General features: G+C 52.4%; 1 protein-coding gene across 1 annotated transcript in view; it reads right to left on the bottom strand.

The window, feature by feature from the left end:
* Positions 1-15,687, bottom strand: part of POU2F3 (POU class 2 homeobox 3) — an 80,123-nt gene extending 64,436 nt beyond the window's left edge. Inside the window, exons 1-2 of the mRNA XM_007196682.2 lie at positions 15,660-15,687; positions 9,189-9,257 (exon numbers count right to left, since the gene is read on the bottom strand). Coding sequence (XP_007196744.1) covers positions 9,189-9,257; positions 15,660-15,687 — 97 coding nt within the window. The remainder of the gene's footprint in view (positions 1-9,188; positions 9,258-15,659) is intronic.
* Between the last annotated feature and the right edge of the window lie 791 nt (positions 15,688-16,478).

Below are 16,478 nucleotides of genomic sequence, written 5' to 3'. Positions count from 1 at the left end.
ATCCTTATGACACTGGGGGTAAACTGAGTTGGGGCTAGGCGGGGATGGGGACCCAGTTGGTTCTCCCGAGAGGCAGAGGTCACTAATACCCCACTCAGCCAACCACCCTCAGGCCTCCAGGGGCCTGAGGGGAGGGGACAGGGACAGGATGGGAGCAGCCAGCCCAGTGCTACCTCCCTTTGATACCTTGGAGTCCAGAGCAGACATTTCCCAGCCGGCTTAACCCTTTTTGTGCGCACTTCCCTTCTCAAGAAAACCTTAATCATCCTCATTTGAATTTCAAATGACCTCTCCTCTCTCCCCCTTCCCTGCCCCAACAGGCTTTGAGGCAGGGATATGGAAATTCACCCTGCAGTATGGAAATCATTGCCCTATGCAAATTGGGCGCCAGGACCCCATTGTCATAGCAACCACTGGGTTTCCTCTCCTTTTGGCCCCTCTCTGGGCTCTCTGGCTCAGATTTTTTGTTCCTCTTCCCAGCAGGCAGGTGGGGCACCCCTCACCGAGGTGCCCAACGGGGCCCAGACCTGCCAGGCTTCCTGCCTGCTTCTCTAGTGCAAATCTGGACCCAGATTTGGTCTCACCCAAGCGAGACCAACCGCTGTTTTTTTCTCAGGCTAGCCTAATCCGAGGATGGGCTAGATGGTGGTGAGGAAGTTCTGGAGTCTGGAGGACACAGCGATGCTCCTAGAGGGGGTGACAGGAGAGGAGAGACCTAGAGGGCTTCGGGGGTGCCAGTGATAAGAGATGGAAAGCAGGGCATGGAACCTGTATGTAAAATGCCATGCAAATTAACACCTATTATTTTTTGAGTCAACAGCACTAGTGCTTTTTGGGGAGATGCCCGCAGCTCTGTTTCCCATGCTCCTAGCTTGGCACAAAGGCCTGCTCTCCCTGAGTCTCCCGGGGCCCTGCTGTTACCCAGGAGCTCCCCACAGTCAGCTCTGAGCCCACGGAGGATCCAGGAGGGGACTTTGAACTGTCCGTGGCTGAAGTCCCTAGAAATGAAATTCAGCCTCCTTTGAGGACTCTGGTCATTCTCTCAGCCTGCCCAGCCCTGTCCTACCAGACCCTCAGGCTCCAATGAGAGGGACACAGCCCCAGGTGGGATGACCTCATGAGGCTTCCCTTTTAAGGACTCGTCTGCCCCTCTTCCCCTTGGCTGTGGGGAGTGGGGAGTGAGAGGATGCAAGGGGAGCTGCACCTGCTTCTCCCCGCAGCAGCTTTTCCTCAGGATGGGTCACCCTGGCAGAGCCCTTGCCTTCCTGAGGGGGACCCACTAGCAAATGCTGGCAGAGACTCCAACTTCCGTCTCCCCTGCCCCTCCTGTAGTTTCACAACACCCCCGACCACCCCAGCCTGCCTTTGATAGAGCCTTGACCAGAAAGGAAGACTGCCAGTGGGTGTACCCTACCGCCAGCCTGCCCACCCTGCCCTGAGGGCTTTGAGGTGGGGATTGTGTGTGTCTGCGCGGGAGTGTGAGTTGGGTGTGTGTGTGTCTGTGTGTTTGGGAGTGGGGCGGACCGAGTGTAACTGCATTTCAGTTGTCTGGATTGGGGCTGCTCTTCAAGCCCTAAGACGTAACCCTAATTTGGCTGCTCATTTCTTTTCAAATTCTTTTTCCACTTGTTCAGCATTTTTCCACACCAGGTGTTCATTGCTGTAACTGTTTCTTAAGGAGGAGGGTGGGCCCAAGAGACCAAAAGCATTTACTCACAGCTTATGAGGGAGGGGGGCTGCAACTTGGGTGCCTTAGTGAAGGGCTAAGGCCCAGAAGCTACAACGTTGAGTCTCTGGACGCTGCTCAGGGCCTCGTGTGTGTGTGTGTGTGTGTGTGTGTGTGTGTGTGTGTGTGTGTGTTGGTAGCGGGTTGGGGGTGGGTGTCATTTCACCCCTGGCAACAAAGGAGAGCCTGGGACTGACCTCTCCTGCTGGATCTCCCCATCATTGCCCCCACGGCACCGACAGTGGGAGTAGGAGGGATGCTAAGGTCATAAGATGTATCCATTGCCCGTGGGCCGCCAAAGGAAAGGGGCATTCTTATGCACACTCCTATCCTCTAATGCAGGGCACCTCCAAGTGCGGTCCAACAGCCAGGCTGGTCTGAACTGTTCGTTAAGGTCGGAGACCAGATGCGTCCAAACACAGAGAGTAAGAATTTAGAAATGTTCACAGCACCCCAAGTACGTCATTAGTGAGCGCTCCCTGTGGACGCAGGGTAGACAAGTCTGGGCCCTGTTGAATGTGTGTACGAGGTGGGTACGAGCTGCATACCAGTCCTGCACGGTGGGACTGTGGACCGCTCTGTGACAGACCGGAAGTAAAACGACTGGTCCTGCAGCCCACGTTGTTTGAAGCGGTGCCCTAAGGAATGACCGCTGATGAAACCAAGCGGAGCTCCAGATGGTAAAAGACAGCAGACAGATGCCCCCCCACCCGGCCCCCTCGCTTTGTTCCCTCTTAGGCTGGAGAGAAAAGGAGGTCCATGTTCTTCTGGGGGCTGCAGAGATGGCGGCTGGGGTGGGGAAGGTGGCCCTTCCTTAAAGAGATCTCCGAAAGGAAGAGGGACGGTGCCAGGCAGGGCTTGGCTCATTCACCTGCACTGGTGCTAATGTTTAACATAATTTTATATTTACAAACATACCTGCTACTCAGAGGCAAGTATTAATGTAGTCCATAGGGACTATTATCCGTCTTGAGATTGCAACATACACGCCCCTAAACACACTCATATATAGTGTGTTTAGACTTTAAAGTATCTTAACTCATTTCTGGACATGAATGTGTTATAAACCTCCTGATTTCTAGCAACATATAAAAAAACACTGCTATTAAAAACACTTCACAACACTTTCATCTGAGCAGCATGGTCCTGCCCTGTGGGGTTGGGTTTGGGACTAGATGGGTGAGAAAGTGTGGCGCAGGTGGGAGCTGCTGTAGTAGCTCTTTTATTTGCAGAGGTTCTCTGTGTGCTAGAGGCAGGTACCTCCTGACCCCGCAGGCTGCTCTCCCGAGACCTCTGGCACACACGGCCACAGTATGAAGCCTGGATGGTGAATTAGTACCTCCTCATCTCCCTGCACAGAAACTGGTAACGTGGTGAGATGGAAGCCACTCTGGTTTGAGAAGGCCAGAACCAGGGGCAAAGGGTTTATGCTCCAGCATGAGGGTTATAGACAAGAGATAAGAAAGGACTTCCCAACACTGAGAATTGTATCCTACAAGTATAGGTGGCCAAGATAAATTGTGGGGTTAGCTTTTCTTAAGGATGGAGGATAAATGAGGGGAAAATAGCTCTAAGAACAAGATCCTTTATTTTCCAGGGATGGTTTTGAAATGTCTTCAAAGCAAGAGAGAGGTAAGGACAAGATATCCTCTCAGAATCCAGGGATTCATATCAGTTCCCCCTGGACATCTGGAGGGGCTGTGGCTTCCTTTTTCTCCTCCAGAGAGGTAAGGGCGAGAGTGGGTACAGACCGAGGCACAGGACCAGAGTCACCAGGCTTGAATCCTAGAGCCCACCCAGCTCATTCTCTTCACTTTACTCCCCCACGCCCTCTCCTCCCCATATTATGACAAGGAAACTCGAGTCTAAGGCACAAACAGACTTGTCCCACACTGCTCAGTGACAGAGCTTTGTCTTGTCTCCTGAACATTTCTGATAATTATCAGCCTAATGACGGACTGTATTTGTATGGTGACATGCACTTTGCAAAGTGCTGTCACACCCACTCTGTCATTTAATCATAGAAGGGTGTGTGTGTGTGTGTGTGTGTGCGCGCGTGCGCCCATGTGTCTCATTTAGAAAGAGCTGTCAATAGGAGACTGTTCTGCACCTTCCCCCAAGTCTCACCTCGCTCCAGGTACTTCCTAGACTTCTCTCGTCCTCTCTGCCATTGAAAGAATAGTTCTATTCCATAAACATTTGGGTTAAAACCCACACACGTCTCTAGAGCCTTCTGCCTGTTTCTGCCTGGAACTGCATCTCTTCGTCGCAGTGAGACATAGTTTCTTTATCCTTGGCTCTTTTCTTGGGGACTCAGTAGGGTGGAGATGGCGAGGTCCCAGGAATGAACTGACCAAGAGGGGGTTTCTCTGCTTGGGTCAGTTACTCATTATTTCTTTGGGCCTTAAGGAGAATCACTAACCTCTCTGGTCTCCCCTACATAATCGTGTCCATTCCTTCTTAAAGCCATGCAGAAAGTTGCCAGGTTTAAGTGAGGAGACTTTCTGCAAAGGGTCCCCACACAGCTAACTCCCCTGGATGGTTCTTCCGTACAGTGGGACACTGTGAGCCATTTCACCTCTCAGATGGGCAACTGAAGCAGAGAAGAAGGGCAGCAGGAAGGGATGACTGACAGAGTCCAGTCCCCACCCGCTTCCTGCTTGCTCCCCTTTTCCTCCCCTGGGCTCCCCTCGTGGAGCCCTTCCTTCCCAGATCTCTGAGCAGGACAAGGGTCCTAAGGCGTCTGCTCCACTGTCATCTGGGTCTGCAACTCCCCACTCCACCAATGACAACTGAGCCTGCAGAATGCGGGGAGCCGGGGCTGGTGTGTTGGTGAGGTTGGCTCAGGATGAGAGAAGAGATGGAGACAGTTCTCACCCTCCACAGTCCACCAAAGGGAGTGAGTGGACCCCAGCTCTTTCCCTCTCTTCCCCAGCAAGCACATTTTGGCACCAGACAAGGCTTCTGCCTCTTGGATGAGACCAACCCCCCAGCAGGGCCTTGGCTCTCCTCCGGCCAAGGAGGAGAGCCAAGCCCCTTGGCTGGAGCCGCCTGCCATAATTTCGGCATCTCCCTGATGCTGCCACTCTCTTGTGTCCTCTGTCCCTGGTTCCCTGTGCTGGTCCCCAGTCTTCCCACCACCATCTCTGGGTAAATAGTCACTAGAAAGACCCAAGTTTAATTCTTTCATTTGCTAGATACAGAATCTTGGGGAAATCAGCTAACCAGCCTCAACTGCCCCATCTGCAAAGTGGGATGGTGCCACCTACCCTCACAGAATTGTTGTAAAGTCCAAACGCACTGTTGGAACGTGCTCTTCCAAACACAAGTTGGCCCTGTGATCCACTCCACCATGAAGCCCTGGAGGAAAGCTCCTGGAAGACAGGGACTGTTTCGTTATCTTTCTGAGTCCAGGGTCTGACACAAGCGAGGACTGCCAGCGAGGTCAGAGAAGAGGACGGAGCCTGAACAGAACGAGGTAGCTGGAGGTGTCAGAGGAGAGCGGGCTGAGAGGGACGGTGGAAGGAGGGGATATAGGGGCTGAGGGAGGTGACGGGGTAGACGGGCAGAGTTCAGGGCTGAGGAAGTCCCCACACAAATGCACGGTGTGGGAACTGATGGCAGAGAATTTGGAAAAGCAGAACTGCATACACATCTTTAAAAATTCAGCCCTTACAGACTATCCAGCCCCAAACCCTCCTTAACGGGGAGGAAAATAAACGTCTGGGGGGGGGCGCAGGAAACATTTGCCCAATAATCTGCAGGGAGTTAATAGCCTGGAGTCAGGCTGGAGTTTGATTACTGGTTAGAAGCTGTGTGATCCTGGGCTAGTTAGTTTCTCATTCTGAGCCACAATTTCCTCATTGATAAAAACGGCAATTGTAAGAATTCAATGAGGTAATGCATGTACAGTTGGCTCCACGTGCCTGGGTATGGGAAGGAGGCTCTGTGGATGTGACTGGCCTTTCCCTTCTCCCTCCCAAGCCCACCGTATTTGTCCTCCCCTGTGTAGGAGGCTACACTGTGACCAGAGTGGTCAAAAGTCATAGGGTTATCTGCTTGGGTGCTTGGGGATGGTCAGTTATGGAGCTGGGAGCTTTTGAAATGTGGGTAAGGCTATGTTCTTATGAACCACTCAGTCGAGAACTGGAAAAAAAAAAAATCGGTGTCAGCCTCAAGAAGGAAGGAAAAGTAAAAACGGGGAGTAAAAGGAAGGATAGAAAAGCTGATAGTTCAGAAATCTAGAAACAGCTTGGCGTCAGTCTTCTGCGGGGTGTGGAAACAACACTGGCCAGGGCATCGGGAGCCTTCTCTGGTCCCGAGTGCTGTCACAAAGACACTGAATTTCTCCTCTGTCCACCCGTGCCTCGGCTTCCTCATAGACCGAAGGAAAGGAAAGAATGAGCTAGCTGCCCTGCCAGGTCTCTACCAACCGGGAGGTCTGTGTCTGGACTAGAGAACGCTCTCCTTTGCAGTCCTGGCCAGTGCGGAGGGGAAATTCACTTCCCTTTCCCAGCTCCCACCTCGAGCCCCTTGGGGATTTCACACAACACAGAGGGTACTCTCAGGGAGCTGGGGCTTTCTAGGTCACCTTTGTTTATAGTTTCTTTAAAACCCAGAGACAAACCACCCCTTAGTTCAGGCACTGTTGGGCAGGGGAATCTGCCTTTTAAAAATCCAAAGGAAGCCATTAAACCAAGTTGGTAATCACTGTGACTCATGATAAGCTTTCCTCTGTAAAAAATGAGTCAGAATGACTTTCCAGGAAGTTTGGTTACTTTAATTAGCTGCCTCTTTTTTTCTTGCCCTTAAAAACATGCAGTAATTTGACAGTCACCTAAGTAAGGATGCTACCAGCCACCAAGCTGAGCCACTAGAAGTGAAGGATCTGGGAATGGAGGCGTTCTGACAGTATGAACTAAAGGGTCTCCTTGGAGTTGAGGAGGACCCACACAGAATCTTTCCCTGAGTGGTGGAAGGAACAAAATCAACCTGTAGGGTTGACCCACTTGGCCTGAGTGAAGGCGAGAAGGGCACCCCAGCTACCTGCAGCCCCAGAACACTTAGCAGCAAGTCTCGTTGTGTATATTACAGAATCACAGAATCTTAATGATGCCATTAGAGGAAATGATGACTGCAGCTGTCATGTGCCAAGCACTGTGCTAAGGGCTGTAAATATCTCAGCTAACTCTCAACCCACTCTCTAAGATGGACATTAATTGTCCTCTTTAGAAGAGATGAGGCTAAATTAACTCATCAGATCATATAACCAGTAAGCAGCAGAGCTGTGATTTTTACCCCAGGTCTGTTTGATTCTAAATCCATACTCTTCAAAGGTCATCTGTTCCCGCCTCCTAGGGAAGCAAAGTGGCTGGTCCAAGGTCACATTTTGAACTGGCAGACACTGAGATGACACTCGTATTCTGAAAGTCCCAGTTTATGTTCAGACTCTTTCTCCTTCAACCTAGTCTGTGCAAGCTCCCACAGTCCCAGACAGGAGGCCAGAACTTGCTGAGATTGCCTGCAACGCCTTAACCTTCCTAATCCCCACCTAGGTTCTGCACTCCCTCCGTCTCCTGGATCGCTTTTCAGGGTTTCATGTAGGTCCTTCTCACTCTTGACACAGTTGCCTTGACTTGGTCCCATAACAAATAACAGAGCACCAGAGCTATCCTGCTAAGTGTGGTCTTCCACCCACATGGACACTCTCTTAGCTGTGTCACCACATACCTGGGGCAATATACCTGGCCCAGGTGAACAGAGTTGGCTCTAGCCAGCCTGCTACTGGGAAAGGGTGACTCAACTTCTGAATCAAGGCTTCTGGACTCTGGTTTTTCTCTAGGGAAGAGTTCAGAGCAGAGATGTACCTATTACTACTCATCAGGTGAACTGATATGAAAGCCTTGCTGGAGTTCTGGAGATTAAAGGGAATTTTCTTCACAACTGGGGAGAACAGATACCCCACTCCACAGACCTTTAGTAAAACATACTCAGCTAATAAATCAATTGACAAATGGTTGCAACTGGCCCACCCTCTCCAAGCTTAACTGTTCCCAGACACAAAGCAAAATATAAAACCTGTACCACTACCCGTGCAAACAGACAGTTTCAATACTAAATTGAGGGCGGAGGGGCAGAAAAGTTTATGGTAAATGTATCCTGCAGATGCCTCCACAAGACCCCCAATTACCGTGTCCCCGATCCTCAGTCTTTTAGCTTCAAGAATGGAACTAGAACGCACCTGAAGACTTGGGAAAAGATTTTAGCTCTGGGGGACATCGATTCTCTTCTACTTCTAATTTATATGCCTCTAATGATCCAGATGAAAGACAAATTGAGGTCTTGTTGGGATGCTCTTAAAGTTATTTGGTGATGTTACAATTTATGCTCATCTTTCTTTAAGTTCTTTTTAATTATATGGAGCTTTCAAAGCAAGGTTTGGACTATGGAGTTAAAAGCAGAGAGCTATGAAACTTTCTTCTCAATTCTTTCCTGTCCTCTTTCTTTTATTCTCAAAGCAAAGTCATCTACAGGCACCAAGCCCTCCTTTCTGGGTCTATTTACCACCCACATGCATGTAATTTGGAAGAGGAACACTTGTACATGGGCCTCTTTGATTAGTTCCTTGAGTAGGATTATTGAGAAATCTGGGGTTAAAAGGCCTTAGCTCCCATCTACTAAAGACACATTCTGCCTTCTGTCAGTCAGTAGCAGCTGGGAACACAGCCTGCTGCTTCTAGGGGTCTTGAAAAAAAATGGTACTGATGAACCTAGTTGCAGGGCAGGAATAAAGAGGTAGACATAGAGAATGGACTTGATGACATGGGGTGGGAGGGAAAAGCTGGGGCGAAGTGAGAGTAGCATCGACATATATACACTATCAAATGTAAAAATAGTTGGCTGGTGGGAAGCAGCAGCATAGCACAGGGAGATCTGCTTGGTGCTTTGCGATGACCTAGAGGGGTGGGATAGGGAGGATGGGAGGGAGGCTCAAGAGGGAGGGGATATGGGGACACGTATGCATATGGCTGATTCGCTTTGTTGTGCAACAGAAACTAACAGGGTATTGTGAAGCAATTATACTGCAATAAAGATCTATTAAAAAAATAGTAGAAAAAACAAAAAGCAAAAAAACAAATGTTACTTAAAAATGAAAAAAAAAAAAAGAAAAATGTGAATCTCCTCCCTAACTTCTTGTTTGTTTCTAAGGATCTGGCCCTTTCCTAGCCTAGTTTCAGAGGCTTTGTTCCGCTGTAGACCAATGTCTACTGTTCAAAGGCTCCAGGGTCATACCCCCTGTCTCTAGGGAATCCCTTCATTTCCTAAGACCCAGCCTTTGGGTCTGATTGGCTGAAAGACCAAGCCAGAAGAGATACCACATTATTCCATTATTTGATGAATTCCAGTAACTCTGTCCTGCCCTTGCTTTTCTGTTTCATTCCCCAGAAGACAAGACCCTTACCTGTCTCCACCTGGCCGAGAGCACTTCGAGCAACTGTGGAATCTGCTACATCTCCACTCATCTTGATATCTGCAGGGAAAACACAACTGATTTTAGTAACAGGTCACAATTTTTCTCACTATGACATATGTGGCTTTAACTAAACAGCGAAGATGAATGTGTAATTACAACAAGCATCAGACTTTCAAATTCCTGATTCCTAAACATACAACTATTAGAATATTCATAAGCTCAGGGCACATATCCCCTCCTCCCAGACTTGCCTCCTTTCCCCCTTTCTCCAGTGCTACTGCAGGGTCTCTCCCCTTTGCATCATTCATTGCCACTTCCTTCTATCACCAGGCTCAGTTGGTAAAAATTTAACAAGGGGAAGGGTACAGCGGAGGGTGGGGAATGGGGGAGAATGCTTCTCATTCTCCATCCTCATTTCCTTTGGGATTTGGGGAATGTCTGTTATTTTTTAAAGTAGCATAAGAAATAGCCATCTCCCGTCCTCCCCCTCATAATAACTCTACCCTGGGAGGTAAGAGTACCCTTGAACCAAGGCTTGCCCTTCTCATCTTTTTTAGCCAATCCTGCCTCTATTCTCTGCTTGATTCTCAGAGGTCAGCCCACTGTCTGGTGATCAAACCCTAGTTCCTGTGTGGCCCTCCTTGGAAACCCTTACCTTCTCTCCTACTCCTTCAACGTTCTCGGTAAGAAAGGGATGGCAGGCGGGTCAGTGCCCCGAGGAGAGAGAAGACCTACACAAGGCCCCCTGTCTCAGCCCCCAAGTGCTGCGGGTCTGGCCTCTCTGCCCTGCTTCATTTCAATAAATTAAACATTTACCCACAACAGACAGCTGCCACTGCCTAAGAGGCCCCTAAGTCTCCTCAAGGGTCAGCAAAGAGAAGGAAAGAGACAACTTTGAGCTAACTCACTCTCAGCTCCTCTCCTTATGAAACCACCCAAATACTGAAGCCGTTAAAGACAGAAGAATATTTTATTCAAATCATGTTGACCACCCCCCACCCCCCTTCTCTGGGGCAGCACTTTAACTCTTTCAAACCAGATACAGTCTTGGTGAGCCAATTTGCATACCGGGCTCCCCAGCCAATGCTGGGTAAGCAGGCCGTCTTAATTTGCGCCACGTAATCGGGCAGTTGACAGTCTGGATGCCTGAGGTCTGGAGATGATCAGGATGAGGGAGAAGGGTGGACCTCCGCCCCAGGAAAAGCAGGAAGAAACCGACTTTTATTTCTTCTTCTTTTTTTTTTTTTTTTTTTTTTTTTAGGGCAATGATGTGTGTGGCTCTGGCAGAGATTTAAAGTGTGGTCCCAGGGGGTGTAGTGACTGCAATGCAGGAGGGGTGACTGCCATGCCAAGCAAGACAGAGATGGGGAGTCCCAAGGTTCTCCAGCCCTTGGAACACCCCAGGAGCAGGGGAGGGAGTAAGGAACCTTGGAAGCCACTGTAGTTTGAGGAATAGTTTTGAGACCGGTCAAAGTGATGACTCCCAGGTAAATACCTGGAGCTCCGTACAGCCCTCCCCAGACATCCACACTGTCCTGCGTGGTTACAGACCTCTAGGGGAAACCCTGCAACCACACTTGCCACCCCTCTCAGTGCACTACATTTAAGAAGGCATTTCTCCAGCCTAACCAAAGTCCTTCCTGCTGCAGTTGGAAACTTTTTGTACGGTCTGTCATGCATGAATATGCAGAGTAACTAGTGTGGGCCACCTGGACACGTCTGCAAAGGGCTTCTGCTACTCCACGCTTTCTGCTCCAGTGGGGAAATGGGCTTAGCTTTGTCCCACCCATGAAGTCCCACGCTGGAGCTGGGCATTGCCTATTACAGATCAGCTCAGTCACACTTCCCCATAGGGATCCTTCAACAGTGCTGAGAAAACGTCAGAGACTGCTGGGAAGGGGCGGGAGGGGGTGAGTGCTTACCCTCAGTGGGCTTTTAAACCTGCTTCAGTAGCGCCGGGAATTCAGAGCATGGGTTTTGACAGCAGACAGACCTGGATTTAATCCCAGTGCCATCCTAACTAGCACAGGGGGACCCCGGCCACATATTTGAACCTCAGTTTTCTCAGCTAAAAAAAAAAAAAATGAGAAAAATGATACTTCCCAGAGTTATAGTGAGGAGCAAATAAGATACTGAGTGAAAACTGCCTGGCACAGTTTCTGGCATAGAGGAAGCACGTGATAAATGAATTAACTAAACAGATACTTAGGCTTCGATGGGAGTCCCCTTCTCCCATTACAGTAAACAGCTTTGGTTTTTCTGTCTAAGCAATATCGTAATTTGTCCTTTACCTGGGAAGCCATCTGCATTCTCCAAATTCTGACTTCATGGGAAAAATGCTCACGGGGACAGGGAGAGTTGAAGAGGTAGTGAGGGTGGGATGATGACCAGGTATTCTGAATCAACTTACTTCAAACATCTGACGTTTAAGAAGGGTAACTTTTTAGCTAAACCATAATTCTATGCCTGTAACCAAAACACTCCCCCAACACCCATTCCCTGCACCACCTTTAACTCTACCCAAAAGCCATCTCTCTGATCTTTTAAATTAGCATAAAAGGTGGTCCTGGGCTTCCCTGGTGGTGCAGTGGTTGAGAATCTGCCTGCCCATGCAGGGGACACGGGTTCGAGCCCTGGTCTGGGAAGATCCCACATGCCGCGGAGCAACTGGACCCGTGAGCCACAACTACTGAGCCTGCGTGTCTGGAGCCTGTGCTCCGCAACAAGAGAGGCCGCGATAGTGAGAGGCCCGCGCACCGCGATGAAGAGTGGCCCCTGCTTGCCGCAACTAGAGAAAGCCCTCGCACAGAAACTAAGAGCCAACACAGCCAAAAATAAATAAATAAAAAAAAAAAAAAAAAAAAAAAAGGTGGTCCTAATCATGTCTAAAAATAACTTTTGAAGGAGTCAAAGGCTCCACACTCTGCCAGGACATGTACTCATTGGATGTACCCATTATGGGAGCAACATCGTGATACTTTGGGATTGCACAGGGGTTTGATTCTGAATGGAGGGTCAGGCTGAGATGATCTGTAAAACCTCTTAACTCCCAGCAGCAGCCCCTCCTTACACATCTGTGAACCAGGATGTGTGTGTGAACCTGCGGGAGCAAAGTCCACGGGGCAGCACTTTCCCAGGCTGCAGGCTGAGTGTCCACAGTGTCCTGGACCTCCTGGGCCCAGGCTATGCCAGGAAAGCAAAAGGCCCACTACTCTCTCTCCTACTGTCCATCTTCATCTCTTCGGAAGGGACTGGAATTCCCTCCTTGCTTCTCCCTCCCACACCCACTGCTGCAGGCACTTCTACCAGAGGGAATTCAAGGGGCCCACCGGTCCTACTTCTGAGCTAGCCAGGGCTCCAACTCTCCTCTGGAGGAGATGTCTCTCGTCTCTTCTTCAAGAGAAATGCACTTCCTCTCAAGAGACCTTCCAACCCAATGGTCCTGAGCTGGAACTGGTATCAGTCTGTGAGACTTGATCCTTCTTTCCCAACCCTGACAGGGAACAGCTCACAGTGAGGAAAAGGGCAAAAAAGAGATGCTCTGGGACTAACCAGGTGTCCCCCTCCGGCTGGTTTCCCACTGTTTCCTCCATCTCTTCTCTCCCTCTTGAGTTTTCTGTCTGACTCTTGTCTACCTGCCTTGGGCCTGGGAGGGAGGAGCCCCTCCTTAGCCGGGGTGCCCCTGTGTCTGGTGGCCTCATGCTTGCTCAGGTGTTTGTGCTCCCACGTGAGAGGTGTTCTACAAAATACAAAGTGCTGAGGTACCGGGCCAACCTGAATCACGGCTGGTACCCAGGTTATCAGAGCAAAAAGATGGGCTGACTCAGGGGCCGCAGTGCTTGCGGAGCTGCTGAGTGGGGGACCTTATGCACTACTTTGTGTGCCCCTGCTCCCCCTCCATCCCCCCCAAACTGTTGCAGTAGATCAATGGAGGGGGAATCCCCAAGGGCCTAGGACTGGGGATTTACAGGGCAAGTGCTGTTTATGAAGCATCCGCAGGACACAGGATCGCTGGGAGGGGAAAAATAGGGCTCAGAAGAGACCAGATTTCCACAGAGAGGATCCTGGACTGAGAGACCCTAGAGAGGGGCCCACAGGGAGACACTCCATAGACGGATCCTCCCTCAGAGACCCCACAGCAGGGCCCTCGATGACAGACCTTACAAAGATGACCCCGGACTAAAACGCCCACTGAGAAGACCCAGCAAAGGGAGCCCTCAAACGGAGACCTCGTCAGAGAGGCCCCACAGAAAGTCCCAAACTGAGCGATCCCTTTGAGGTCTCCAAAGGGGAACCAAACACCACAGAGGGGCCGGGAAACCTCACAGGGAGGCCAGACAGCCCTGAGGGGAGAGAGACTACAGAAGCGGGCTGGGGAGCAGTGGCAAGCAACTGTAGAGAGATGACTCAGGTCACCCACCCGAGGTAGACAGGTAGACGGAGACCCCACCTGAGGAGTCAGTGCACCCTGGGTTTAGCTCAATCACCCCCTTTGTGTCTGCCTGCAGGGGACAGGGCTGGGGGAGGTGCCCGGGCTTCTGAAAAGCGTCAGCCTGGAGCTTCCTCCCAGACCAGGCATGGAGGGATGGCCTCCTCACCTCAACCTCACCCTCTCTTTCCTGCTCTCAGCTAGATCCTCTTAGCCCCCAGGCGGCCTCCCTGCTGGGTCCCAGCTGCCCCCCCTCCTCCCACTTCCCCCAGAACAGGAGCCTCCAGTAGACAATGAGGTGGAAAACCCCCTGGAAGTCTCTGATCTTGGTCCTAAAGAACTTCCCACTGGGGGCGTGCCTTCAAGTCTTGTTCCCATGCACACCTAGGCCTTCTTGGCGGAAAGTGGAGGAAGGAGAACCCGGGATCTGCCCCCAGCTATGTCCAGCTCCATGGTACTACAAGGTCTGAAAATGGACTTTCCCCAACCATTGGATGATACCCAGTTGGATGATTCTTTCCGCCACACCGAGCCCTCCCTGGCATGTCCTGGCACCTGGGGATCCGCTCAGAGCTAACACCTCACCGTCTGCTGGTTTTCACTCAGCCCCACCAGGACTGCGTCTGGGAAACTGGGTCTCCCCCGTGCACCCACTGCTGCTTGATTTCAAGGATTGGCGGCTTCAGGATGGGCCAAAGCCTCCAGCCTGCCCTGCTCCTTGGGGTAGGTCACGAGAATTGACTCCCTCACTCTTCCTCCAGAAAAGAGAGGTAACAAAGTTCCTGTCAACAGCCCTGAAGTCCTTAATGAAGGTCATTCATTGGGTGTTGCCCCCTTTAAGAGGCAAGTTGCTGGTTTGAAATGGCCAAATCAGGCTCAGCTTTCTCCACGTCGAGTGCATCTCTGCTCAGGCCCTCAGACCTGCAGAAGGCCCACCCCGACACCAAGTCCAACCTCCAGGATTAGTAGCTCCGGTCCTTGCCTGGCTGTGGAAGGACGGATCAGCAAGGTGAATGGAGGGGTCTCGGTTCACTCCATGCCCATAGACCTTTCACGCAGGGGAAACTGACTCCCGGAAAAGCATTTCCATGGCCTACGTTCCCACCCCTGAGGAGAGGAGGGCTTGGTATCTAAATCCATGGGACATGGAACACAGAGGATGCATCTCTCACTGCCCGCCCCCAACCAGACACAGAGATGGAAGCGCTTTCCCACAGGGCCCTGTGCAGGCTTCTCCTCCTGTGGGGTCCCACAGAGCTCCCGCTCAGCCCCTGCACATGGACCCCCCAGCCCCGCCACGCACCGGCTTACAGCACTGCCTAGACTCACGGAGCAGGGGAGCAGGTACGCCTTCACGGGTGGGGTCTGCTCCACCTCCCCTCCAAACACACCTGGGGACAGGTAGACTCACCTCTGATACACACGGACACATGCTTCCCTAGGCCCTAATCAATACATGTGCACCATGGCACCTGCCCCAGGTGTGCCTCTGTAAATGCCCAGCTCCACTCACTTTTCCTAGGCACCCCCTAGACCTTACAAATATCCACTCTCCCTATACTTCACGTAAATGCCTGGGACACCAAACACGCAACATGTGGATACACGTATTTCCCTCACTTCTGCACTCCAAGGTCCACACCCCTGGCTGAGCCAGTGAGCCACCCTTCTGCAACCAGTGAACAGGGCAACTTCCCCGAGACTACCACAGCTCAGCACGCCCAGGTCCCACACGGCTGCGGCTCTCCAGATGCCAGGGCTCTCCAGATGCCAGGGCTCTCCAGATGCCAGGGCTCTCCAGATGCGACGCTTCAGAAGCCCTCCCACCCTCCACACCGTAGCCCCTACCTTCATTCTTCCCCAAAGTCCCCCAGACGTACCCTGCGCCCGCCCGCTCCGGCGGACCCGCTATCCACACTGCCCTCTCCTGGCCGCTGGGGAACAAGACCACCCGGAGAGCGGCGCCCCTGTCCTTCGCCCCTGCCCGAGCGCAGTGACACCTGTCAGAGCTCGCGCCCTCCGCCCCTCACCTGGGTGCATGGGTTCCAGATTCACCATCCTGCCCCAGGCGGGGCCAAAGCCAGCTTCCCCCCAGGCCCCTCGCGTCTGCCCCAGCCGGGCCCCCGGGGAAGCCAGGGTCTCCTTCCTCCCGCCCCCGGCCGCCGCCGCCGCCGCGGGAGCCGCCGCCGGAGCCGTCGCCGCCGCCGTCGCGCGCTCCGCTGCTCCCTCCCGCCCACCCGGGCAGCACTCGGCGCGGCGGGATTGCCACACTCCCCAGGTGAGCGCGCGGCGCGGCGGGGCGGGGGCTGCGGGCCACGCCCCCTGGCAGGGCCCCCGCGTCTGGCCCCCGGCCCAGGCAAAGCAGCGATTTGCATTCGGGGAGCCGGGGGCCGGGGGAGGGGGCAGGCGGTGCTGCCGGGGCGGGTCCTGACCCTGCGGAACACCTGTCCGCCCCGGACCCGCCAACGGCCTCTCCCCACCGCGCCCGGCCCGCCAGCTTGCCCTACTGAGGACCCCCTGGCGGATTAAACAGCGTGGGGGTCGGGGGGCGGGCTGAGCTTCCGTCTGGACAGACTCCCCAGCCCTGCGAGGAGCTCTGGAAGTGTTTCGAGAAGCCGCGGGAGTGCGCTGGGAAGAATCTGGTGTTGGAATCCTACCTCTCAGCCGCTTACCGGCTGTGTGACATGAGACAAGGCTCATCATCTCCCTGAACTCGGTTTACTCAGCCGTAAAATGGGGCAGGTGCTAATCTTAACGGGCATCTATCTATCTGAAGTTAGCAGGTGGTCAAGCTCACCTAGGCCCCCCGTGCATCCTCACCACATCCTGGGACCTAGATGGGGCCCAGC

The sequence above is a fragment of the Balaenoptera acutorostrata genome, chromosome 9 (assembly GCF_949987535.1).
Source record: "Balaenoptera acutorostrata chromosome 9, mBalAcu1.1, whole genome shotgun sequence".
Lineage (NCBI taxonomy): Eukaryota > Metazoa > Chordata > Mammalia > Artiodactyla > Balaenopteridae > Balaenoptera > Balaenoptera acutorostrata.
This window is presented reverse-complemented; position numbering and strand designations above follow the sequence as displayed.